Source organism: Notolabrus celidotus, chromosome 8, assembly GCF_009762535.1.
Source record: "Notolabrus celidotus isolate fNotCel1 chromosome 8, fNotCel1.pri, whole genome shotgun sequence".
Lineage (NCBI taxonomy): Eukaryota > Metazoa > Chordata > Actinopteri > Labriformes > Labridae > Notolabrus > Notolabrus celidotus.
The window spans coordinates 14,144,850-14,168,918 of record NC_048279.1 but is presented as its reverse complement, the minus strand read 5'-3'; the positions used below and the strand labels follow the sequence as shown (position 1 = coordinate 14,168,918).

At 42.7% G+C, this 24,069-nt stretch overlaps 1 protein-coding gene across 4 annotated transcripts in view; it reads left to right on the top strand.

Annotated features, from left to right (window-relative positions):
* unc5a (unc-5 netrin receptor A) overlaps positions 1-24,069 on the top strand; it is a 140,730-nt gene that overhangs the window by 88,785 nt on the left and 27,876 nt on the right. For 2 of the 4 annotated variants that reach the window (XM_034689888.1, XM_034689886.1), the window contains exons 3-7: positions 10,377-10,520; positions 12,144-12,247; positions 13,451-13,631; positions 16,686-16,853; positions 23,397-23,561. In XM_034689888.1, the coding sequence (XP_034545779.1) occupies positions 10,377-10,520; positions 12,144-12,247; positions 13,451-13,631; positions 16,686-16,853; positions 23,397-23,561 (762 nt within the window). The remainder of the gene's footprint in view (positions 1-10,376; positions 10,521-12,143; positions 12,248-13,450; positions 13,632-16,685; positions 16,854-23,396; positions 23,562-24,069) is intronic. The other 2 variants (XM_034689889.1, XM_034689890.1) reach the window with 1 other exon arrangement.

Below are 24,069 nucleotides of genomic sequence, written 5' to 3'. Positions count from 1 at the left end.
GCAAGCTACTGCCCACATACAACACTTCAGGATACAGTATCGTGTGGTCAGTATATGTCGACCACAAACACACACAAAGAGAAAATGCAGAGGCTGGTCACATGTGTTTGAGGGAACCTTCTCACAGGGGCCCGTGTTCAATGAGGCGTGCTGACAACAACAAGAGCAGCAGCTCTGGTCTCCGAGCCATCAGGAAGCAATCTGGAGGATTTTATGCTATTTCAGTTTAATAATTCATTCATTTGCGTTGTTTTAGACAAAGAGTTTGTTTTTCTGAAGATGTTTGTTCTTTTCTTTCCTCGTTTTCTCCAGAGATCTCAGCCAGTATTAAAAGGGCAGTCAAAGGGCAGATATTTACTCTCAAGAATTCAATCACAGGACAACTCAAGTGCATATTTGAAAGGAAAAATAAAAAGGAAACAAGTATTGGCATGTTATTTGGCCAACTGAGTCTTTTTCGCTTCCCTTAGGGCTTGTTTGTGTTAGAAATTTTAATTTAATCACTTCAAGTGAAGCGATGACTATTCTTTCCTTCCAGCGTTTCAAATGTGATGATTTGCTGCTTTGCTTTGTTTCTGATGGTTAACTGAATATCTTAAGGTTTAGGGATATTTTTGGACATTATAAAACGATGGGAATTTCTCACCTTCAGCTCCATAAATAGTTATTGAATCATTCTCAGAGGTGTTATAAAATTATAAGAAAATAATTCTCAGATTAATTTGCAATAGAAAATAAACAAGGAAACTATAGCTGCAGCTCTTTTTGGGTTCATTGCAAATCTTTGGAACATCCTCTCTTTTGTAAATCACCACTCAGGTTAAACTCTCTCCTTGTTCATCATCTCTGATCCTGCGTATTATTCCACCAGCCAACACAAGCTCTCAACATGGTAACTCTATCAAACAAAGCCCAGGGGTCCCTTTGTACTTTCATTCCATTTTCTCAATTTTGGGGGCATCAGGTTATTTATAAAGTCCACAATTCTGTGTCTTGCATCAACTGTTTTAATAATTGATAGTCACATCTGAACAAAGAAATGAATTTTTAAAGGCTCAATCTGTGTTCAGTCTGCAGCACTTCATCCCCTCATGAGACACATTGTAGTCAAATCTGGATTTAGCAACAAGATCCACAAATTGAGAACCATGTAGGTTTAAGATCTTGTGACTGCTGGGGTCAAATGGGCGGTTATTTTTGCAGGACGTCTAGATAACCTTGTATGTCTTATGCTGGTATGAAACCTACCTGATATGTAACCATTCTGAAGATTTGTGCTTGAACAGAGGCTTTAAAAGAAGTGGTTACAGCCTCTAGTTTTGAAAGTTAAACCAATGCAGAAATGCTTAAGAGCTGCATTTTCTCTAAAGACCAGAGAAGGCGAGTCCATTGGTTATAAAAGAGTCAGACTATAAAAAAAAATTTCCTGTTTGAGGTTGATTTATTACCTAAGTCATTACTTTCATTTTGTTCCTTAATATTTGATTTGATTTAAAGCTCCTGTGAGGAGTTTTTAGCTGGGGATGAATCAGGGTGAGTATCTTTTGTACAGTATTTTTTGAAACCATTGGATAGTAGGTGTCGGTTCATGTGACTGGCTGTGTGCTACTGATACAGCCTGTGTTCAACAGCAAAGGACAATTTTTCACTGGGGGGCACCATAATCAACACAAAGGGAAAGTTACTCAGTAGCTTACACAATAAAGAAGGGTGTACTTAAGGGTCCGGGTACCTGTTGTAGGAAGTTGTTGCTAATGGGACCTGTCAACTGAACCAAGTTAGAAAGAAACGCAGCAGATGGTTTCCATCATGTCGTCTATTATGGTTACTTCTGGTTCCAGAAAAATAAAATGGTAATGACACAAAATGTCACAAACTACAAACCAATGAGCTTAACTTTATGACCACCGCCTTTGACCTTCCATGCCTGAAAACTAGTTGAGTGCTGTTTGATGTAAGATTTGTTGTCAGTTCTTATCCTACATGTTAAAACTGCTAAACTGTGAATTTGTTGGGGGAAAAAGCAAATAGCTGAGTTTTACGACTTACACTTAGCAGGATTGATTTGTACTGAGAACTGGACTTTTTCTAAGAATTAGTCATCCTGCACCAGTATTTCTGGTGCAGGAAGTACACATACTGTTACTTGATGTGCACAAGATATTACCTGGTACAAGGTGTTCAGAGTGATACTAAATACTAACCTGTTATGAACAATCTATTGGTTTAATTACACTTTCAGAGAGAGAAATAGAGAGTTGTAAACTGCAACATTGAAATGTAAAAGACTGCTAGGAGCGAGTGTTTGTTGTTTATATAACCTGTATATTGAAGGTAATGCTAATGAGTGCTAATTGGAACTCTCATATGTGTACGTATATGAACATTATGTTCATTCACTTACAATATGAGTCATTATCCTCAAGTAGAGTGTTATTAGAAGAACAAATGTGAGTCTCAGCACTTCAATAATGTTGAAAAAAAAATTCTGTGTTGTAGAAACACTTTTGTAGCCTCTGTGTTTCTCCAGGCTGTTTACTGATGATGTTTGTTGTGTTGAATATTTACCAATCGCCCACACACCTTCATCGGATTACCAAAAACCTCTGCCTTCTTAACTCAGACAACACTGCCGACCAAAGGCCCGAGAGAACCAAGCGATCATGAGGGAGGGTAAACTCTAATGCAATTTGTATGGCACAGAGTGCGCTGCAACCAGATGGGAGCCAGGCTGACTTACCTGAAGCCGTTTTCCTTATTTACCTCAACGCCCAAGGCCGTGTCAGACAAGGGGAAGAGAAACATGTTAGACCGGGCAAATTATCAGGGCTTTCATGTGGCTAACGTTCTATCAGATCCTCCCACTCTGCAGGATGTAATGGAAGCAGAGGCAAAGAGCTCAGGGCCTTCACCTCCGACGTGTTCTCATTCCAGGTAGGACAAGGTGTGTGTGCAAGATAAAGGAGCAGGTCCCAGTCACTCCCAGCCTGAAGACTGTGGCATATAGAACATTTTGCTCTTGCCAATCATCGGGGTCAGGATATTGGATGGAGAGTAATTACAACCAGGGCACTTTGGTAAGGGCACAGAGGTAAATCACAGCCTTGCCTCTGTGTGTGCGTGCACTATTAAGGAAAGGTTAGCCAAACTAATTAGGGGAGGACAGTGTAAATAGAAAAATCCATTGCTTTGAATTAATGTCCGTGTGATGTAATCAGTTCTGGCATTTCTGTAGTGTGACCAGATATAAACCTGAAATATATTAATTAGTGAACAGCTAGTTTTAGCATCTGGCTTGTGATATCTGCCTGTGCTTGTTGACTAACAAAACTCATTCAGACGTGTTGTGCATCAATTCATTATCACATTCCAAACCTGCAAACACCTGTGCAACAAAAAAAAAACAGTAACTCGAGTGTCTTTTCTCTGGCAGCATGGTGCATTGTTGTGACATCCTGTGTGCAGTAAGCATGTTGTTGTTTCAGCCATAAATATGGCAGTGACATTTCTTACAGAGTGAGGATCTCACACTTCTGATGCATGCTAAGTGTGCACATCATTATCACAACTATTTCTGAGTTCAAATAATTTTCACTTAAACTCATCAGTGCAGATCTTGAGGTCTGAGTGAGTACACAATTAGTTACAGATGCAGAGTTTCAAAGCAGGCCTGTCAGCTCATGACAGTCATTAGTGTTTCTGCTGTCCTGCACCATTTACTCTTCCCACTCCACCGTCTCGGCTCCACCTGAGTCTCCTTGGACTGGCATTGGACTGAACCTAGCCGGATTGATTGGAGCACTACCTGCTCGCCTGTTTGTCAGCCATGAATAATCTGTAACGACATTCAGTGCATCAGTGGGGGCCTTGCAGCGTGCATTCATTGTGGAAAATGGACAGCTCAATCAAAAGAAGCTCTTGAAAAGCTGGTCATAACCGGAGGCAGAGCCTTGACCCAGAACGCTGTCCCACTGACTTGAGTCCCAACCTCACCAACAGCCCTGAATAGGAGGCCCGACCGGAGTATTTTCTGTGTACTAAGGACCTCTTTCTGCTTCCCCCTTCCTCCCCTGCTCCCATCTCTCTTGCCATTTAATAGAGCCATGCTTCACCCAGAAGGCCACGTTATCCTTGTTTGAAGACAGACGCTCATGGCACCACCTTCCATTCTCAGTTCTTCACGTCAGGAAGCGTGGGCCACCCATCACACCTCTGCTTTACATGGTAATGAAAGTCTGGAGCCTTGATGATAAAGCAGTTATGTCCTTGACTTTTTGACCTGGGGTTAACTTTTGATTATTTACACATGGAAATACTGAGCAGGTTGCTCTGTGCCTGTGTTTTAGACTGATTTAAACCATTTAATAAATAAAAAGATGGACAGCACATTGTCAAATCCTCCTGCGACGGACACTAGCTTATTACTTTGGTTGTGATATTTGAAGCCCGAGTCTGAGTAGTAGAGATCCGCTGGTGTTATTGATGTCTCACACCCTGGGTTGACCAAAACACACATTTAACTTGCTGATGAAGACTTCATGTTTTGGTCTGAAGCATACACCAAGATTATCAAAACTTCTGTGTCTCTTGTGTTAGTGTTCATTATTATTTCCTCTCGTATTCCTCCCCATCCCTGATGATCCAGTGTTAACTGTGCTGCTGGAGCCACACTTGACAACATATCAGTCAATCATGGCAAAATACAACTTTTATAGCATTAAATAACTCATTAAAAGTCAACTTCCCAGAGGGATGAACACCTGGACATTAATCAGCATGATGAGAGAGACAAGAAATATGGGGAGAGAGAGTTGGAATGACATGCACCAGATCATGTCAGGACAGCGAATCGATCCTTCAACCAGTACAACGAGGACTGTAGACTCATGTACATGGGCTGCCTGCTCTACCAACTGAGCTTAACCGGTGCCCCCATCTTTTTTATACAGTCTTAGAAATTTCATCCATGACTGTGTTTTGACAGCCTGGCTTGGTGACAAGGTTTCCTTTATAAAGAAAGGTGAAGTGAATCATCAGAAGGAGAGCACACCGTTGGTCCCTTGAAAAGAAGCTCAGGACACTGATGATGGTGGTGATGACACTGATGCCATCTTCTACAAAGAAGAACCACGGGAGGAAATGAAACACTTACAGCATGCTTTTGACTGGTGGCCAGCATGTGCAGACAGCACAGTCTTAAAAGCGTTCATCTGTGATGTCTCCCCTCAACCATTGTGAACTCTCTCTCTTGAAATTGTGCAATCCCCTGATGTAGAGTCACCCAGCCCTAATCCTCCTATATCCACTGATGAATCCCGGTCTCACACACAGTGGGGATGCCGGCTAATTGAATTTCCTTGGTTTCAATGAACACACACTCAGGACCTGCAAGTTCCAGTCCTTGCCTTTGATAAGCAAATGACCCCTATGGAATTGAGGTCACAGCCTGCGAAAACAAGAGAGAGGGAGAGAAAAATAAAGTCCCGCGCTCAGACAAGCCCAATATCGACTCACCCGGGATTGAGTCCAATGATGTTTACCCTGTGTGTGTCGAGCCCCTGTTGGCTCAGGGGGAAATTCATCCCACCCTCTCTCTTTTTTCTCTCTCTCTCTCTCTCACACACACACACACACACACACACACACACACACACACACACACACACACACACACACACACACACACACACACACTCAAACACACACAAACACATGCACACACACAAAGTGCGTGTGTCTCTCACAGTATGAGATCTTCCCTTTTACGAAGTGTTGTTGTCCTTTTTTAAATTTGAATAGAGCATGTAAATAATCTAGTCTTCACTGCTGATCACAATAAAGCAGAGTCCAGTCAAGGTAGATGTGTTCTTTGTGTGTGTTTTAGTGTAAGTGTGTCCCAGTGGATCCAGCAATAGCTTGTATTATACTTCATTGCCTGAAGACCTTGCACAGACTCCATCATACAATAGTAAGGTCAGTTAATTCAGGAACTCAGCCACTCTGCATCTCTTAAAGTCTCTTCTATTTCTTCACTTTCGTTTGTTTAGACTCAGGAAGTCTTGAGGCAGAAAAGTGTGTTTGCTTTGGAGTCCCTGAGCCCGCTCCAGAATCCACAGCCTGGATGCTTTTATTAATGCTCCTTTTAGATACAAGCTCTGCATCTCCTCTGTTTGCTTTACGCACAGAGATGAATAACAGGATGATAATTCTTTTCTTGGTGATGGGGTCAACTTCACCGAACAAAGTTAAATACTCTGTTTTTCATTTAGTTTTGTGACTATCTGAATAATCTTTAAACATTATCTGATCGTCACACCTTCAACTAATCACACAGTTATGCCTTACAAGTGTGTTTTTCAGACTTTCCCTCTTTGCCCTGGAATTCGCTTCACAGGCAACGTGATTGCCCAATCCTAACAGGCCTTACTTTAAAAATCCTAAATAAGATACTCCAATTGGCAATCAAATTACCGTTTTTTTTTACCTTTGAAGGAAATGCATATTTTATGAGGTATAAAATCACTATCAAGACAGCTAGAATTATACTAGGTAGGATTATTGTATTACTACATTCTGAAAACCCAGAGGTACAAAACAGATGAGTCACAGGACTGTCATTGACAGGCTTACTAAGGTTATTCTAACTTGTGGCCTTGACTTAACATATAGAATATAGCAAGTATAACAGTTAACCTTTTTATTTTCTTCTTTGTGACCTCCTTATTTCTGAGACCAAAACCTTCACCTTCTTTCAGACTTCTGAAATAACACAAGAGAGAAATCTGTGTGTTTTTATCGGCCTGAATGAACAAACCCTGGGCAGATCTTGTTGCAAGGTTAACTATGACTTTCTTTACCTGTGAAAACATTCGCTGTAAATGTATTTTAGATCGATTTTTATTTTGAAACTATAGCTATAACCTTATTGCTGATATCCACAGGTGTAATAAACTGTTTAGTGTAAATACACACCCCTTCTTTTGGTCCCCCTTTATTCAGTGCAAAGCTGTGAGATGTGTGTTTTCTAAATATTCTGCGTAAGTATGGTTAAAAGCAGTACGTGGCCCCATTGCTCTCCAGTAAAAAATGAACTCACCAGGGTTCAAGCTGAAAGCCCAGTACTCTTACAGTGTCAATCACATAATCACCCTTTAAAATGCTAAGCAATTTCACTGAGGTTTGGGATATGAGCTCATTTATAAATGGGCTGCAGATCAAAATGAAGGCTGAGGGAATCGTGTCATGTTTTAATTATCCTTTAACAGGGATTTTGAGTGTGTGCTCTGTATCTCTGCAGGAAAGGAAGTATAAATTTCCTCTCGCTCTCCTTAGTTCCTGACACCTTGGAGGCAGCTGAGCATATTAGAAATCGATATTGATATAATTGAGTCATAAGTGTGTCAGTGCACCTTTTGCAGAGAGACGCAGCTTCTATTAATCAGTAGTGGTGCTGTTGTGCCACTCATCTTTGGGTGCTGTTTGTTAAGCATTTGTTTTACATACAGCCGTCCCAGTGGGAAAAAAAGTAAAAAGAAACAGCAATAAACAGCAGCTGGGCCAATCACTATTAACTGCTATAGAATTACAGTCCTATTTTGTTCCCAAAGTGATGAGATTATTTTGTCCTACTTATTAATTGGAGTGAAATTGGACAGAGTGACTCACAGCAGTGTTACTGGAAGGTGTCAGACACAGAAAGCAGGTAATTATGGAGGCAGGAAGAGATAAGGAAACAGAATGCAATTACTTCGGCAAGCAGAGCTTCAAATTGCTCCTCTTTGGATTTCTCACCTCAGGTTGCTATTGTTCATGCTTTGTATCTCCATACTGATCTCTACTCCTTTCACCCGCTAGCTCAGAGAATAAGGAAGGTTTGCATTAATCAAATAAAACTCTACTGTAACTAGAGCCAAACGAAGCACTGAACATGGCTAAGTGTCCCATTTTAAATGTATGTATTCAGATATATTTATTCAAATCATAATATGCACATAAACTGCTGTGAGCTCAGTATAAATCAGGACCATCAAATGTTTCTGAGGGTTACAGTTTCTCAGAACTTAGCTTCATTTAGCTTTCAAGTTTGAGGGCATATTTCAGTGATTTTCCATATCTTTGTCCTCCGCGCTGCAACTCTACTTTTGTTGCTCTCATGTGTGCATATAGAGCATATTTTGCCTTTTTGTAAGGGCTTTATTTAACAGGTTACAGCAGGCAAACATATAAAATGAGAAAAAGTTAAATGGGACAATTCCCTATTCCAGATCTCTCTGGTGTACAAGATATAAATTGCACGCTGCTGCATGTTCTGTAAATAAAAGTATATACTGCCACGAAAAACAGTTTCTCTCTGCTGCATCGACTTATTTTCATTAGTTTATTCCAATGCTGTGATTTATAGGTTTGAGTATACAAAATTTATCTGCAAGAAATAACATCTAACTGTGTGCGTGGAGAATTTAAATGTTGTATAAGGTCTGTGTTTTATTTTTTTTCAGGGGTAAGCCAAATTCTACCCCACTGCTGATTTGAAGAGAGTGAGAGTTTCTTCATGCTCCATTTGTTCATTCTCTGTAGTGCCCATTTTGTTACTTTAGCCATTTGTTTTAGCATTTAGGTGCTCTCTCAGCCTGTGCCATACACACATTTGACTCCTCACACTGACACACACACACACACAGATGCAAACACTCAAACACACATATCTAGAAAAAAAGAGAGAAAGAAAGTGGAGTGAGTTTGTCAATGCAGCCTTTTATTTTAAAATACAACTTTGCGAGAGTTTTTGAGCTGAATTATTGAAGCCCACATGAACACACACACACACATCACTTTTTTTCTTTTTGAATTAGCTGTGAGTGAAGGAGGTACGCGAGCACGCTGGTGAAATCTTGCACACAGCAAGGGGTGGTGTTGTTGACGCCCAAAGTGGCGCTGCAGGGCTGGATTCACTGCTCGTGTACTCACATTTGCTGTGATCGCATATAGCAAAATCTACCGCATTTAGCGGCTAATACATGGGGGGTCTGACGGTGACCCTCACTGCTACTTATCACTGCATTGCTGCCAGCAATGAAGTCGCTCCTCTTCGCTCCCCGACAGATCATGTCACTGCTGCCTCGACAGACTCGAGCACAGTTTGCCTCAAATTGTTTACGACAAATTTCCCATTTCTTCTTTGATGAATGCTATGTATCAGCACAAGTGCTTTATGCAATTGCTGTATAGGTTTGATGGCCTGATAGGTGCCACTTAGTCAAGCCTCAGTCTGGAGCTGGAAATGATCATTGCAGACAGATCAAGTGTGTGAAGGGAGTGTTAGAGTGTCACAAAGTGCTTTTATGTAAATGGAAGTTGAAGAGTGGCTCTCTATTGAAGCTTAAATCTACAGCACTGCATGTGACTCTCTGTCACTCTCAGCCATGTGTCCTTTGTGACTGTGGATTGCCCTGTGTTCATGTGAAAGGTTCAACACCTCTCCATCCAGAGGGAAGAGATGAGGCAGATGGATAGAGATCGAGAGAGAGAGAGAGAGAGAGAGAGAGAGAGAGAGAGAGAGAGAGAGAGAGAGAGAGAGAGAGAGAGAGGGAGTTGGTAGCTGAAGACAAACATGACAATCTCTCCATCAGAGTGAAGAGAAAGTGGGACACATGGTGAGGATCATCAGGGTCGTAGCTCAATAAAAAAAAAACACCTGGATTACAGGTTCCAAATAAAAGGTCAAAGGAAAATGAAATGAAAGAGTGATTCTCAAATATCAAAAGAGACAGGACTTGGACAACACCATATTGTCTTTAGGGCTTAGCAGAATGGATTTTATCCCCTTTTTGCTGGGTTTAGTGAAGGATTGTCTTTCTTCTTGAAAAGAAATAAAGCTATTTTTGCACTTCAGCACAGCAGCATCTCTTATGTCAACACTGCTCTGCAAATGTGCCATAGATTGTGAACTCTTCCCCCTCCTGGATTTAATAATAGAGGCGCAGGTTGTGCCGAGTGTTTTTTTGTTTGTAGTGTTTGTTTAGCGCTTCCTTCTCCCTTTCCAACTGTTGCTGTTTTAACGCCCTCCAAATTACACCAAGGATAGCTGTGAGGCTCTCTTCTCATTTTCCTCAGTTAACAAGCACTCTGTTTATATATGATTATGGTTCTCTGCCTGTTTATCCTGCCCGGCTTTTTAAAATTACTTTGCCAGTTTAGTTCAAGGTACAAAATGCACTAAAGGATTCATTCCAGCTCATTTGTTTTCCTTCTGTGGAGAAATATTTATGGTCATTTCTTTCTTTCCTGCCTGCAAAATAAGCCTATGGGGATAAGGCTGGGCTCATTCAGATTCAGCGTTAACCATTCTGACGGTTATTTCTGTGTTTGCTTCACAGCGTTGCCAATCATGCAGGTGACAATTGACATCACAAGACAGCAGGTGGAGAAGATCTTCGGTCTGGATGAGTACTGGTGTCAGTGTGTCGCCTGGAGCACCACCGGAACCCAGAAGAGCCAGAAAGCGTACATCAGGATCGCTTGTGAGTGCTCTTTTTTTTTTTTTTAACTAACAGAATGTCATTTTAAACCCAAACCATGCCCAGTACAAATTTAGAAACCCTGTCTAACAAGGTCCTGACATACTGCATGTCAGCTTGTAATAGGAGGATGTTACTAAGGAGATTTTTTTCACTTTGGGTGGTTGCAGAGAAATTAACTTTCACTTAGCAATTAGCCCAGAGGCCATTATGATCTGATGCACCACAGTGGGTTACTGTGATTATAATTTAGCTAAATCATCTTCTGCAATTCTACTTTAAGAAGAAAATATCCGACCCTGGCAGAAAGAAACAGAGGGAGATGCTTCAGTATTAAGGCAGCCTTACAAAAAGTGGAACTCTAAATTTGAGTATTCATGAGCGTATTTTTCATCGGGTACAGTATTTCAGCAATGATCCCTATGAAAGTAACTGGAATAAAAACAGATTTGAAATTTATTGCTGCGCTGCAATCATAAATCTGTCTGGGGAACACAGACACATCCCCCGCCGCAGCCTCAAAAGCTTTATTAGAAGAAGCCATTTTACATTTGAGTATTTTAAAGCATTCTGCCCATTAATTCAAACATAAATATGCATTATTCCAGAAAGAGAGGAACGCAGCGCAGTCTCTAAACCACCAGACGTTTTGAAAACACACATTCATTATCCAACCTTGTTTGAGAGCTCAACAAAGTCAGTTAGATGTGAGATAAGGACACACACGCTTCAATAATAATGGGTGTGTGCACACACCAGTTCATGTTCGTGTATTCTCACACACACACATACACACTGATGCATTTGAGCCTTCCAGGACTGTTACATCTTAAGTCTCCTCCAGTCCCAATGTTTCGCCTTTAATTAAATTAAATGTCGTAAAATTCTCTGCTTGTCTTAATGTTCCTCTCGTATGATTGGTCAGGACAGGCTTAACATCTGTTTAAAGGAATTCGCCGCCGGCTCGAAGCCCAATAACACATTACTTTGCTCTGAGTAAAAGTAGGGGTGAACACATCAAATTTGCACCTACCCTTCAGCTATCGGCCTGTCTAGCCCCCCCCCCCCCCCCCCCCCCCCCCCCCCTATATAAATCGCCTTTTACCTGTGTAACTCCCAGCCTGGGTTTATGGACAGATATATAGCAGGACTTGTTGCAACAGTAAGAGTATCCAGTGAAACGTAATCTGAAGCCTCATGCAGTCAGCCAGGCTTGCAGGAGCTCTTGTCCAGGCGCCTCAGGGCCTTGTTTTCGTGTGGCTGCTCCAAGCCCTCATACAGATGGAGGCTGGAGGCTGGAGAATGCTGGAGAGGGGAGAGTGGGTGGGTGGAAAGGAGTGAGGGGTAATGCAATTGCTTTTGCTTGATGCCGGGCCCCTCTGGCAGCAGACAAGCATCTCTGAACCATCCAGGCAGCCTGTAATAAGCAACATGCTTGGTGCCACTGATCCCCGTGTGGCTCAGGGGCCAACTGGAGTGCGACCTGGGTGGACAATTTATGAGTGGAAAATTTAGATATCATCACCAGAGCAAGTTTTGTGGAGAAAACTTCTCAATGTAACCATGTTAGCGCTCACAAATACCCTAATTGGTTGTTTTTCTTTGCACCTTTTTTTTCTCCCTCAGACCTGAGGAAGAACTTTGAGGAGGAGCCGCAGGGTAAAGAGGTGGCATTGGACCAGGAGGTGTTACTGCGCTGCCATCCCCCCGAGGGAGTGCCAGAAGCTGAGGTGATACACGGATACAGGAGATATTTATAGGCCCCCATCTAGCATCCATTTACCCTTTCCTCGCCAGGAGGACAAAAGAGTAAAAAGTAGCTCAGGATCATCTCTCCCTGCTCCACCAGGGAACAGACGGATGAATTACACCTCCTAATTATTCGCTGTTATTGATTTATTATCTCTCTTACATCTCTGGGAAGCCGTATATCACATTGTCTCGTCACATCACTCAGGATAGGCTTGGAGGCTTCACTCCGCGTTTGGCATCTCTAAAGGCCTATTCATAATTAATGGATCTATTTGCCTTTCTCTTCCCTATCTTTTTCTCTATCTCCCTGCTATCTCTCCATGTACTGCATGTCTTATACACTCTTGGTCTTCTCATCTGTCTCTCTGTCTCTCAGTGGTGCGTGTCTGTGTTCAGAGGACCAGACTCTAGCCAGCTGTTTCACCTCGTCTGCTGCATCCTCGCAGTCTCAGATAGGCACTAACTGCTCTAATAACGGCACAAGAGGAGCTTAGGCCAGCCACTCAGACAGCTCCGACACCAGGAGCAGTAGACTAGCCAATCACAGCCCAGCTCTGTAGGGACAGTTTGCAGAGAAACGGGAAAGAAGGTGCCAACTGTGGTTCAACAGAAAAAGAACATCAGAGCAGAAGTCACAACGGGAGAAAACAGGGAAAGCGTACAAGAGGAAGAAAGCCCAATTATATACGGCACCGGAACTTGCTGCAATACCGACAACAATGAGCCGCTCTCTAGACGGCACGAGGTCAAGTGAGAGCAAGAAAACAAGCAAGCCAATCTAAGAGTACACAAAAAAGAATAACACCAGTTTTGGCTTCTGGGAGAGGGCACAAAAAATACACAGAGCATTTTCGGTTTCACTTACAGACCACCAACAGCTATAGAGATATCCAGCAGCTACAAAATGAAAGCCACATTTCCCACCAAAAAAGGAATTAATTTAAGATCGGTAGGGTGTTTCAATAAATTAATTCCATCCCAGCATCAGTATCATACCAAGCTACATCTGTTCTGCTTTTTGCTTCTTTGATTGTATCAAACAAAAGTACCTCACTGCTTTTCCTGTCCATGTAAAAAAAAAGTCTGCTCCACAGCATGTCTGTCCACTGCAGAGCTGCATGGGAGGGGGAGATGATTTCTGTTCTCAGCACTGATATTTGACCACTGAAACATATTTTCAGGTGGAGTGGCAGAGAAACGAAGATGTTCTCAACCCAGCCAGCGACCCCAATTTTTTCATCACGACTGACCATAATCTCGTCATCAAAAAAGCCCGGCTGGCGGACACGGGCAACTACACATGTGTGGCCAAAAATATCGTCGCTCGCAGAAAAAGCAACTCAGCCACAGTCCTAGTCTACGGTAAGTGATAACTGCTTTAAAAGAGGGTCAAAGCTATGTACATGCAGGCTAATGAGAGGTCTGGGCTCAGATGATCCACAGCTTGAAAATATACCAGCATAAAAGCAGCTCGGATGCATCATGTTTGCCTGCATGTTGTTCATTTTATCCAACATTTCTGCATGTTCCTTTGCATGAAAGAAACCTGGGTGCACTTCTTTTAACGAGCAGTCGTAATATAACCTTCAGATGCAAAAGCATAGTTTGAACAATAACAAAATCCAGCATATGTTACATAGTGACAACTTGCCTCTGCCAGCTCTGTTTTTCTCCAAGCAATGAAGCACAGTCATAAATAACCACATAAAGTGATAGTAGAGTGTCCGCACATTAATTAGCACAACTTAAAATGTTACTGGCAGCATTCTGCCAAAGCTGGCAGTCTCCGATCCGGGGGCTGCCATCTTCCTCCTCCTCTGTAGTGGATCCAATCTTAGAGGAGAAATTGAATTAACAGGAAACTGTAAATAATGACTTGGCTTGATAAGCAGACTGATCTTTATTAAAATGCAGAGAGACAGCTTATTTTCTATCACAGAGGATTCCCTGAGTACTGGTTCTGTTAAAGTTTTGCATATGCTACAGTCTGACTTCATCAACACGGTACATGTACAAGCCTCAATAGACAGAAGTCACATGGGAGTCATGTTGGAAACTTTATGCATACAAGAAATGTATAATTTGGCACAATGCCTGACTGAGTCTGTATTTCTTAAAGCTGCTAAATAAAGATGATACAGGCCGTACAGTCAGAACAAGAGCTGTTGTTTATTATATAACATGACTGTTAAGAAAACACCATATGCCACTGTTAGACTTTTAGTGTTTGTAACATTTGTTTAAGACTTAAAGTTTTCAAAGGTTTTTGTGAGATCTATACAATGCCTTCACGGTGCTGTATTTAAAAGTACAATCTGGCTATTGCTATGAAGTTAATACATTTGAAATATGAGAGAAACAAAGGATGAACTACAAGTACGCACCTCCCTTGTGAAATCAGGGCGTCACTTGGAATTGTAATTATTATTTAATATCTTATGCAGGTCTCATATTCAGGTTTTAGCTACTTGAATTAATTTCCACTTAAAGTTGCACAACAGCCTTCTCCAGCAACAAACAGCCTCAATGGAATCTCAATGGACTCAAAGTGTAGGAAGAATTCAAATCCAGACAAACATGAGCATAGGGAGGTCACTGTTGATCAGTGGTTTTCATTTATTTGGTTAATAAATGTCACATTAATATCCAGTTATCAAAGAGGAATGGATACAACACTTCTTATTGTATAACCTAAAGGAGGTTTAAGCTGGTAAACAGTGCTTTATGACTGTACATGTATTTGACAATCTAAGCATGTGCACTTTAACGGTTTAACGGTAATGTGTTCTGTGGAGCATGCAGTCAAGACCCACATTATCATACACTCCTGCAAGCCTCCAGCATAAAAATAAAACGCACAATTATTCTAACTGTTGATTAAAATTGATTAGCTTGTTGTTGAAAGACTAGCTCTGCAGATGAAAAAATCCAGAGTCGAAATGACTGTGGTGGCAAGAACATTCACTCTCTTATTGTGTGCCTTTCTTGTTTTGTCAAACAATAGTTTTCACTCTTAGACCTGACAAATTGTGAACAAATTGCTGGGGAGCTTGCATGTGCAACTCTTTTTCTTCTCATCACTCAAAATGCCTGACAAGAAGACAAATGCATTACCATGGCTGCATTAAGTGAGATTAAATCAAAATACAAGTACAAAAAAAAATCTTTACCGTTCTTCTTTAATGTTAAATGTCTGTAAGGAAAGTTGACAATCAAGTTCTCCCCTGCTTGCAGATCCAGCTAGTTGTAACCAGTCATAATAATCGCTACTTTTCAAAGGGGTTCAACAGGGGGGCAAGAGATGCATTTCAACAAGGCCTGGCTGGTGTGACTGCACTCTGTGCTGAGAGGTAATCAGGGGCCGAGTTGCCTGGCAATTTACCTCGCCGCGGCGGGGAATCAATCGCATGGAGAGGGCAAGGAAATGATTCAGCCACGACAAGCACGGGAGAGAGTTAGGGGGAAATTAGGGTGGGAGTATGTACAGAGAAGGAACGACAACGCTGTTCGGGTCAATAAATCGGGAATCTCGGTATCTTGTAGGCTAAGACAAACACAGGAGGTACAGGAAGGAGCTGATTAGAATTAAACCAGCATGATTTGATCTTACCGCCTGCCATGATCGTCAGATTTAGAAACAATTATGTGGCAATGAAGGCTTGGGCTCAGAACACTTGCATTGGTTCACCCTTGGACTGCAATAATAGGAATTGAGTTTGTAGAGTTTTAACAATGACTGAACTTTCAGTTATATAAAAGAAGAAATAATTTCACAGAGCTGTTTACTACAATTCAAGGAACACTTCAGTTTAAAACACAACACAAAGGTATGAGAAGAGTGGTGGATGTGTGACGGATATGCTCTGGATTACTGGAACAGCATTGGTATATTTTTTCTTCTCAGCAGTAGCTGTTGTTTTTTAAGCATATATGACAATGACATTTTTCCTTTAAAGGGCACTTCTCTAGTTCATCACATTCTGACTATATAATGAGAGTTTGTATATTATCTTGCATTATCTAAGGGAAGTATGAAGGCATGTTTTAAATGTCCACTACTTATTTTGCAGCAGCTGTGTCTTCCTCAGTGATAAGGTCAAAGATGGCAAGCTGTCATGTTTTTTTTCTGCTCCCTGTTGAAGCCATTTTGTTTTCACTGCAGTTGGCTGTAATTCCAACTCGGACACAGGAAGCAGCCCTCTTCTGCTCTTGCTCCTCCATTAGTTCACCTTGCAGTGCTGAACCAGAGAGTGTAACAGCAGTCACGATTACTCTAGCGCAACACGCCTCTTGTCCTTAGTGCATGTCGGGTAATCCTGGCTGCTCTGTCCCTTCATCCACTCATCCTTCCCCTACTCCTATACCTCCCCCCTCCTTCCCGCCTCCATTCCCTCCTCCCCGGTGCTGGTCTAACAGTCAACGGCGGCTGGTCCACGTGGACCACCTGGTCATCCTGCAGTGCTGTGTGTGGGCGTGGCTGGCAGAAGAGGAGTCGGAGCTGCACCAACCCCACGCCACTGAATGGAGGCACGTCGTGTGAGGGGCAGAACGTCCAGAAAAGTGCCTGCGTGGCCACCTGTCCAGGTAACTCCCAGGCAACCCTGTTTGTCCTGTGGCGCTTGGCTTCCCGTGGCTTCCTTTTTGCATTTTTTTGCATCTAGAAGTCATCAATTCACCTTTATTTTGGCTGCCTTTTGTACCAGCACCCAGGTCCTTTCTTAGATGTCAGTGCTTCTGTTGTTCCCTGCAATTAGAGCGCTTACACAGCAATGTCAGAGCCTATTAGCATACACAGTGACACCTAGTCCTAAAAGTGATGTATTATTATCCCTCTTTGTTCACATTTCTCTTGATATTACCCTGCTTCTGTTTCAGAGACCTGTCTGTACGAACAGACATGTTTTCAGCCATGGCTTTGTATCAGACCAGCTAGTGCATTTGTTATTGTTGTTTGCTGCTCAAGCTTTGTAGTAAATATATGTGCCATAAAAAGCTGAAGGAAAGCAGCCTGTGTGCTATGTTTACCTGAGATGAGCTGAGGATGTTTCATTTCCCTGCCTGTCCTCTCCTGTGAGAGTGTCACAGAGTCAGAGAGTGTCCTGCCTGATACTGAGCAACACATATCGATCTCCGGTAGCCTGAGATAGAAGTCAAGCTGCTTCATTTGCAGTCCCACATTAGCCCCCCCGACACAGGAGAGATAGCGAGGGACAGAGCAGGAATCAGATACAGTGTAAGGAAGGTAGGAACAAAGCGGGAGAGAAACTGAGAAAGAGGTAGAGAAAGCCTGAGTGTGTCTGCCTGTTTGGCTGCCAGCAGAACAGTCCGTGGACGTATAGCTGGGTTTCTGCAGCTGTGCTGACCGCAGGAGAAATCTCCCACGCTCGGTAAATAGTAGAGAGGGAAATCCAACACCTCTGGCAGTGGCAGCTTCTCCATGTAAAGACATCACTGGATGTCAAGCTTGAGTGTAAGTAACATGGCCCACTGGAATACAGCGGGAGGAGGAAGACAAAGGAAACACAGAAATACATGAAGCCCCATCAGGACACATCTAGACGGATTTTGAATTATTAGCGCTGGTGTTATGAGTAATGGAATTAGAGAGGTGTCCAGGGATGCTTGACATTCCCCCATAGCAAAGCAGGATACTGACCTCCGTGAGCTTGAAAAGATTAACGCTGGTCTGAGCTGCTATTGTAAGACCAAACCAGGAGAATAAATTGTGTAGTTTCAACTGTTTGGTTGCTGTGGCAGAAAATGTATTGTGCCCTGTGAACACAGTTTGCGAGACTTTGCAGAGAAAGAAGTCTTTATTTTTTATCTCTTGATGAGAGAAGCTACAGCGACGTGACCCCACTCTCACCTCCATCAGTCAGGTTGTTTGGCGACACAGAGGAGTATCTGCCCCCTCCTTTCACTCGTTACCTGTCTCAGACAGAGCATCAGTGGCACAGACAGCCCCAGCTGTCGGACCCCGGAGAGGGCTCCCCTCAAGGCCGAAGTTCACCACGCCAGAGCCAGGGGATGATGGGCTGTTGTTTCCAATCACAAGTGGCACCGTGGCTCTGTTGTGTACTCACAGACGTGCCTCTGAAATCCCCTACGATGAAGTGACTGCTCCTGTCATTTGTCACCCAGAACACACACAGCCCGGCAAAGACAACGCCCAAACACATCCGAGTCCTCACTGTGGTTCATCGAATGCATGATTAACACGTATGAATCATCAACCTGAATAAAAGAAGAGATGCTCTCATATTACAGTCATGTTCAGCAAGAAGGGACAAATGAGACCTCCCTATCAGAAAGCATCCTTATATACCTGATAACAACTTTAATTATCCCTGTGCTCATGGCCTTCACATGTCTAATCCACTTGCTGCAATGATTTCAGAACAGAGAGACTTGAGAAGAAAGAATAACAAGTCTTGCTGTAATGCTGTGGATAGAAATCATGTTATTTATTTAGATGCATCTGACATTTGGATTCAGAAGTAGCGTTCTTTATTTTTTAAAGTCAGCCTTGAGAGGCATTTCTTTTCCCTCCACAGCGCCTTTGTTTTTTCAAGCTGGTTTTAAAACTTGCATGATTTAATGCTGGTCTTGTATCAAGAGTTCATTAATTATCCAGACTGAGATTCTTGTTGATTATCGACTCTCTTGTGCATTTAACTTCCAGCATTAGATCTTTGAAATGGGTGAGCAAAAAGTGTATTTTGTTTTCAGCTGATTATTCTTTGTAATTTGCAGTTGCAATCCGTTTCTGTTTCCCGAAAACACATCGATGGCCTCAAAGATTTGCTGAACTCCTTTTGGGAGAAAGATATTCTGTCAACTGAATGGATATTTTTCTGGGACCAAATCAATGTAAATTTGGAACCAACAACATGCAAAGGCTGTAATTTCTTCCCGCCCTGCTATATAAATTTTTGTTGAAATTGCCGTTGGCCATGTGGTGCTCTACATTCAAAAAGTAGCGTGATTCTCTCAGAGCAGAGCTGAGCTGCATCCACAGAGGCATATTTTCACACACTGACTTCATATGGGCTTCCACAGACTGACATCATCTACTACAGGCTGTTCACTAACCAACTCTCCACATGTCTACTCACAATGACTCTTGTTTCCAAATGTGAGCTCCCACCTCTCTCCTGGAAAGTGTGAAGCTTGAGAGGCTCATCTGTATTTTTGTCTAAGTCTCCAAAGTGTTTAATGAGAGTTGGCGGAGGCCTGTGTGGCAGATCAGATGGGCTCCATGCTGCGAGAGACACTGTGGAGCTGAGGAGGAGGTGGAGGAGGAGGAGGAGGCTGAGGCTAAAGCCTGAGGCTCAGAGCACAGCAGATCAACACTTGAGACAGCCTGTAGCCAAACTATGCAAGAGCTTATCTCCATTTCTCATTCCTCTCTCTGCCCGGTCTTTCCCTTTGTCTCCATCTCATCATATCCAGCTGAAGGATCCCACATAAATCTGCAGTCCACCCTTCACCCTTTCATTGACTTTCATTGCCTCTCTGCTGACTTGCGGTCAGAGCCAACAGTCACTGCAAAATGTCAGATCACGGCAACATTTCCAACAAAGACACAACTTGAGCCAACAGCAAATAGCTTCTCCTCAGTTTTTCGAGCAAACACGGTGTCACCTGCCCCGCACAAATAAATGGCACTGTTGCCGATGTGTTAGTGAAGAGTAAACATCCTGAAGAGATCTCTAACTGGTGTGAATAATTTAAATATTGTACTGATCCCTCAGGCTTGCCAGAGGAGTCGTGAGAATTCTACTAGATGGAAAATAAACAGACTTGGGGCTGGTGTATTTGTGCATGCGTACACGAGAGCGTGTGTTTATGCGTGTACATCTTGTACACATGCAAGTCAGCACCCATATGTCTACTGTCTGCACTGCAGGCAAATGTCTAATTCTGCTTTGGAAGTGAGCATTCATATGTCTCTGGATATTATTAGAGATTGTTCCAGAGCCTTCATATTTTATCCAAAGGAGAAATAAAGGTCTGGCTAATAAATATGACAGATAGACACATTAGTTCACTGCTAAAAGATGGTGGCCATCTGGTGACAGCTTTGCATCATTGTGTTTTTAATCATTCTGTGCCATTTGTGTTGGCTCATCTTCTTCCGCTTCATATGTCAAGCTGTCTCTCTTTGGATTGTTCTAGTGGTTCAGTTAGCATAAGGCAGGGAACTCAGTTATCAATTACATACTACATCGCAACTTGAAGGAAAAATCTGATGTTAGGTGACTGAAATGTGCCAGAAAAACAGAATAACAGGTTTGGTTGGTAATCTGTGTCCCATCACCTCCCTCTGTGTCTAAGCTATCAGCCCCCTACATGGGTCTGTAGTTTTCTTTGCCTTTTTGTCGACCGTCTTTGAACACCGGTTACTGTGCACGCATGTGTGCTGACAGGACAGTGGGAGCAGAGGGGCAGCCTGCTGCTCTCAGTGGTACTTGTCTACCTCCTCGTGTTACCCTCAAGGACACAGAAACCACGGGTGTCCGATGATCTGGGCCTGTGTCCGTCAGCAGCCATTGTCATTTTGAACAGCAAAGCCTCAAACAGGCCCTCCCACCGACCTGTAAAGAATGGTTGGGTCCTTTTTGCTTCTCCCCTTGACCACATGTCCAAATGGGGGCTTGCCACTGGGCTATTGTATTACTGTCCCTCCTCAGAGACCTGCCTGACCTAAAACCTGTGGTGCTGCATGATTGAAAATCAGCTTTGGTGCCTTTTGCAGTAGCGCTAAAAATCTCTTTCTGGGGATTTGATGGGGAAAAATACTACTGTAGATAACAATTTTCTTATGTGGATTCTGAAAAGGTAAAGGGATGAGGTTTGCTTCTGATTTCAGCCTTGAATTTATAAAACAGAAAATCAAGGAGAGCATCAATTTTCGTGTTTCCCTGCATTTGTTGTAACTGCTTCTTATTCTCCTTCTAATGCTGTCCAAACATTTCTTTTCTGTCTGCTCCTGTGAAAAGCCTCAACTATCTCTGGTATATTTGCAATGTGTGTTCAGAGCCAGACAGCCTATCAAGTATTGTTTATGCATCTTCATCTTTTTTTTTTTTTATTAGCCTCAGCCTCGGGTCACAGTGCTTGTGTCTTATCCACATTCTCTTAAGCAGCACCCTATTTCCCCTCCAATCTCCCCGTTTGGAAATGTTATTTGCATGGCCATTAGTCTTGCTTTGTGGTAGAAGAGAGAAGTAGAATTTCATCACCTCATCAGGGCAGATGTTGATCTCATCTCTTTATTTCACAGTGGTGTGGATAAACTGAGGGGCGACATAATATATTCATTAGGATGTAATTTGCTATTCAATCATTCTCGTTCCCAGCCCGGGTAATCAGCCCACTGGCCCACGGATGGGTCCACTCAATGCCAAACAAGGACAATTATCTGATTGGTTCTGCTCTCTCTGCCAAATGGATCTGACTGCAAAGAGGCCGGAGCTGTGTCAGCATCCCAACCCTCACACTCACACACACCAACACCCACGCTTACACCCATGCAAAAACACTCCCACATTCTCTTTCATTCATTTGAGGACACATACAGATAAACACGCTGACTTCTCATGGCCTTATTTGCTCCCTTTTTAGTTCTCTTTGTTTAAAGTAAGTAGTTGCACTAACACCAGATGACACCTTTACTTAGTGCTGTTATGCAATAAGAGGTATCCCATCCTGAGTAACATCTCACTCATGTTTTATTGACCAAAGCCTCTGACCAGCAGAGGGTCAAACCTGCTCTCTTTGGGTCATACCCCCTGCTCTATTTATTGCTGGGATTAATGAGCACTAAGGTTTCCTTGCCCTCAGGTCAGTCAGGAGGAGGTTACTGCTGTTATAAAGGTGTGCTTGCCCTTTGTGTGTGTATACGTGTGTGAGTATGTGTGCGTGTGCAGCTCTGGTGCTTCTTGTCTGGTCCCCTTCACCCTTACATTTGGGAAAGAGAAAGTGCGAGTCTGTGGCGTTTTCCCCCATGAGAGCTCATTACTGCTCCTTTTTTCCCATTAGCCCCATAGTAACCTTCCCCAGGCCAGGCGCTGTGTCACTGTCAATATCACTCTCAGCCACCACCCCTCAACTCGTGCACCCCCCACCCCACACACACACAACCTCAACCCTCCCACTCACGACCATCCCACCTTTGCAAAAGTGTCCTCCCTCTCTGCGTGAGGCAAAGCTGCTGATATTTCTTACAGCGGGGCTCAGAACCATTACCGGCCCATTTTCCATTGGTTTCATTTTGCTTGTGCTGCTGATGGTGTGTTTGAAGTTGCGGGAGACAGAAATAAGCTTCAGGTGTAATATACACCCAGCTTTGTTCAAAGTAATACCACCTGGATGCTGTCTTGCATTCAAACACACTACAGGTAATGCTCACGTTGCTATAGTTACAGCATGTTTGACAAAGAAATGGAAACCAAGATAGACAAGATGTCTTTCCTCTCATGTTTTTTTGAGACATTTTCAAAAGAGATGTTCATATTTGCATGTATGTCTGACAGATGACCAGAGGAACAATCTCTCGTGTGGTCAAATTCCTCTCCCTGCACAGATTTAGTGTGTTGACAGCTGGGACTACCAGGCCACAGCACCCTCGTACCTCTGAGGTTTAGCTATGTTGCATCTGATTTCCATGTTAGAAAATAAACAAAGAAAGCAGAATAGAGACAATATGGCTCTCCTCAGCAGTTTTACACGCTTTGGTTTCCCTCTGCATCTGCTGGATTTGAGTGTGTGCAAGTGGATTTGCATGTCTTTATTATGCTATCCCTACCAGGTTTCCATTTTAGAGCGACTGGATTTGCACAGGATGGAAACAGAGTATTCCATCAGTTGTTTTCACCTGACACGCAAATACACCACTGCTTTTACACCGCTGTTACATCTGAGCTTCACCATGTAGAGTTTGTTAAAGCGGAGTTATAGCGTGTTATATTGAATCTCTTCACCATGTTTTTGGATCAATAATTTCCCCTCTGAACTAAAATATGAATGTAAAGAGTGAATCAATTTGAGGTGTTTTTTCTTTCTGCTGCTCTGTGTGTGTTGTTCTCATCCATGTTTTTCTATTTTCTATGTGTACGTTTGCAGTGGATGGAGGCTGGAGCGAGTGGAGCAAGTGGTCGGCGTGTGGCGCAGACTGCTCGATGTGGAGGAGCAGGGAGTGCACTCAGCCCTCGCCTGGCACCGGGGGCAAAGAGTGCCAGGGGCTCGACCTGCAGAGTCTCAACTGTACGAGCGAGCAGTGCCCACAGAGTGAGTGTAATACCACCCACATCTGCAAAAACACTCCTTACTGGTAAACTCAGCAAAATGGAAAAATACACTCTAGCAGAAAGTATTTTTAACCACTGTTCTTCAATACTTGAGGTCATTTAATTTGATATTTGCTGATATAATTCTTAAGATGTGAGTGATAAATGAACATTTAAAAAAATACAGTAATAAATAACATTTAAGAGCTGTTGCCAGAAAATCAACCACTAATGCTCAAAAAGAGAGCATGGCATGCTCAAGGCCAAAGTGGGAAATGTATTCATGAACGAAGAGCATGGAAGGTTCATGATAGTGACCTTCATCAAATACCATGAATAGATCACAAATTCCAGCCCCTGAACTCAGGCAGGTGCAGAGGATGGAAGGGGAAAGCTTTTCTTTGTATCCTCTTTATTTTTCTACTTTGGCAAAAGGAGAAAGTGTCCTCCCCTCTTTTAATCTGATCAAATGAACATCCTATGGACTCAGAGTTTTGCAGTTCTGTGTT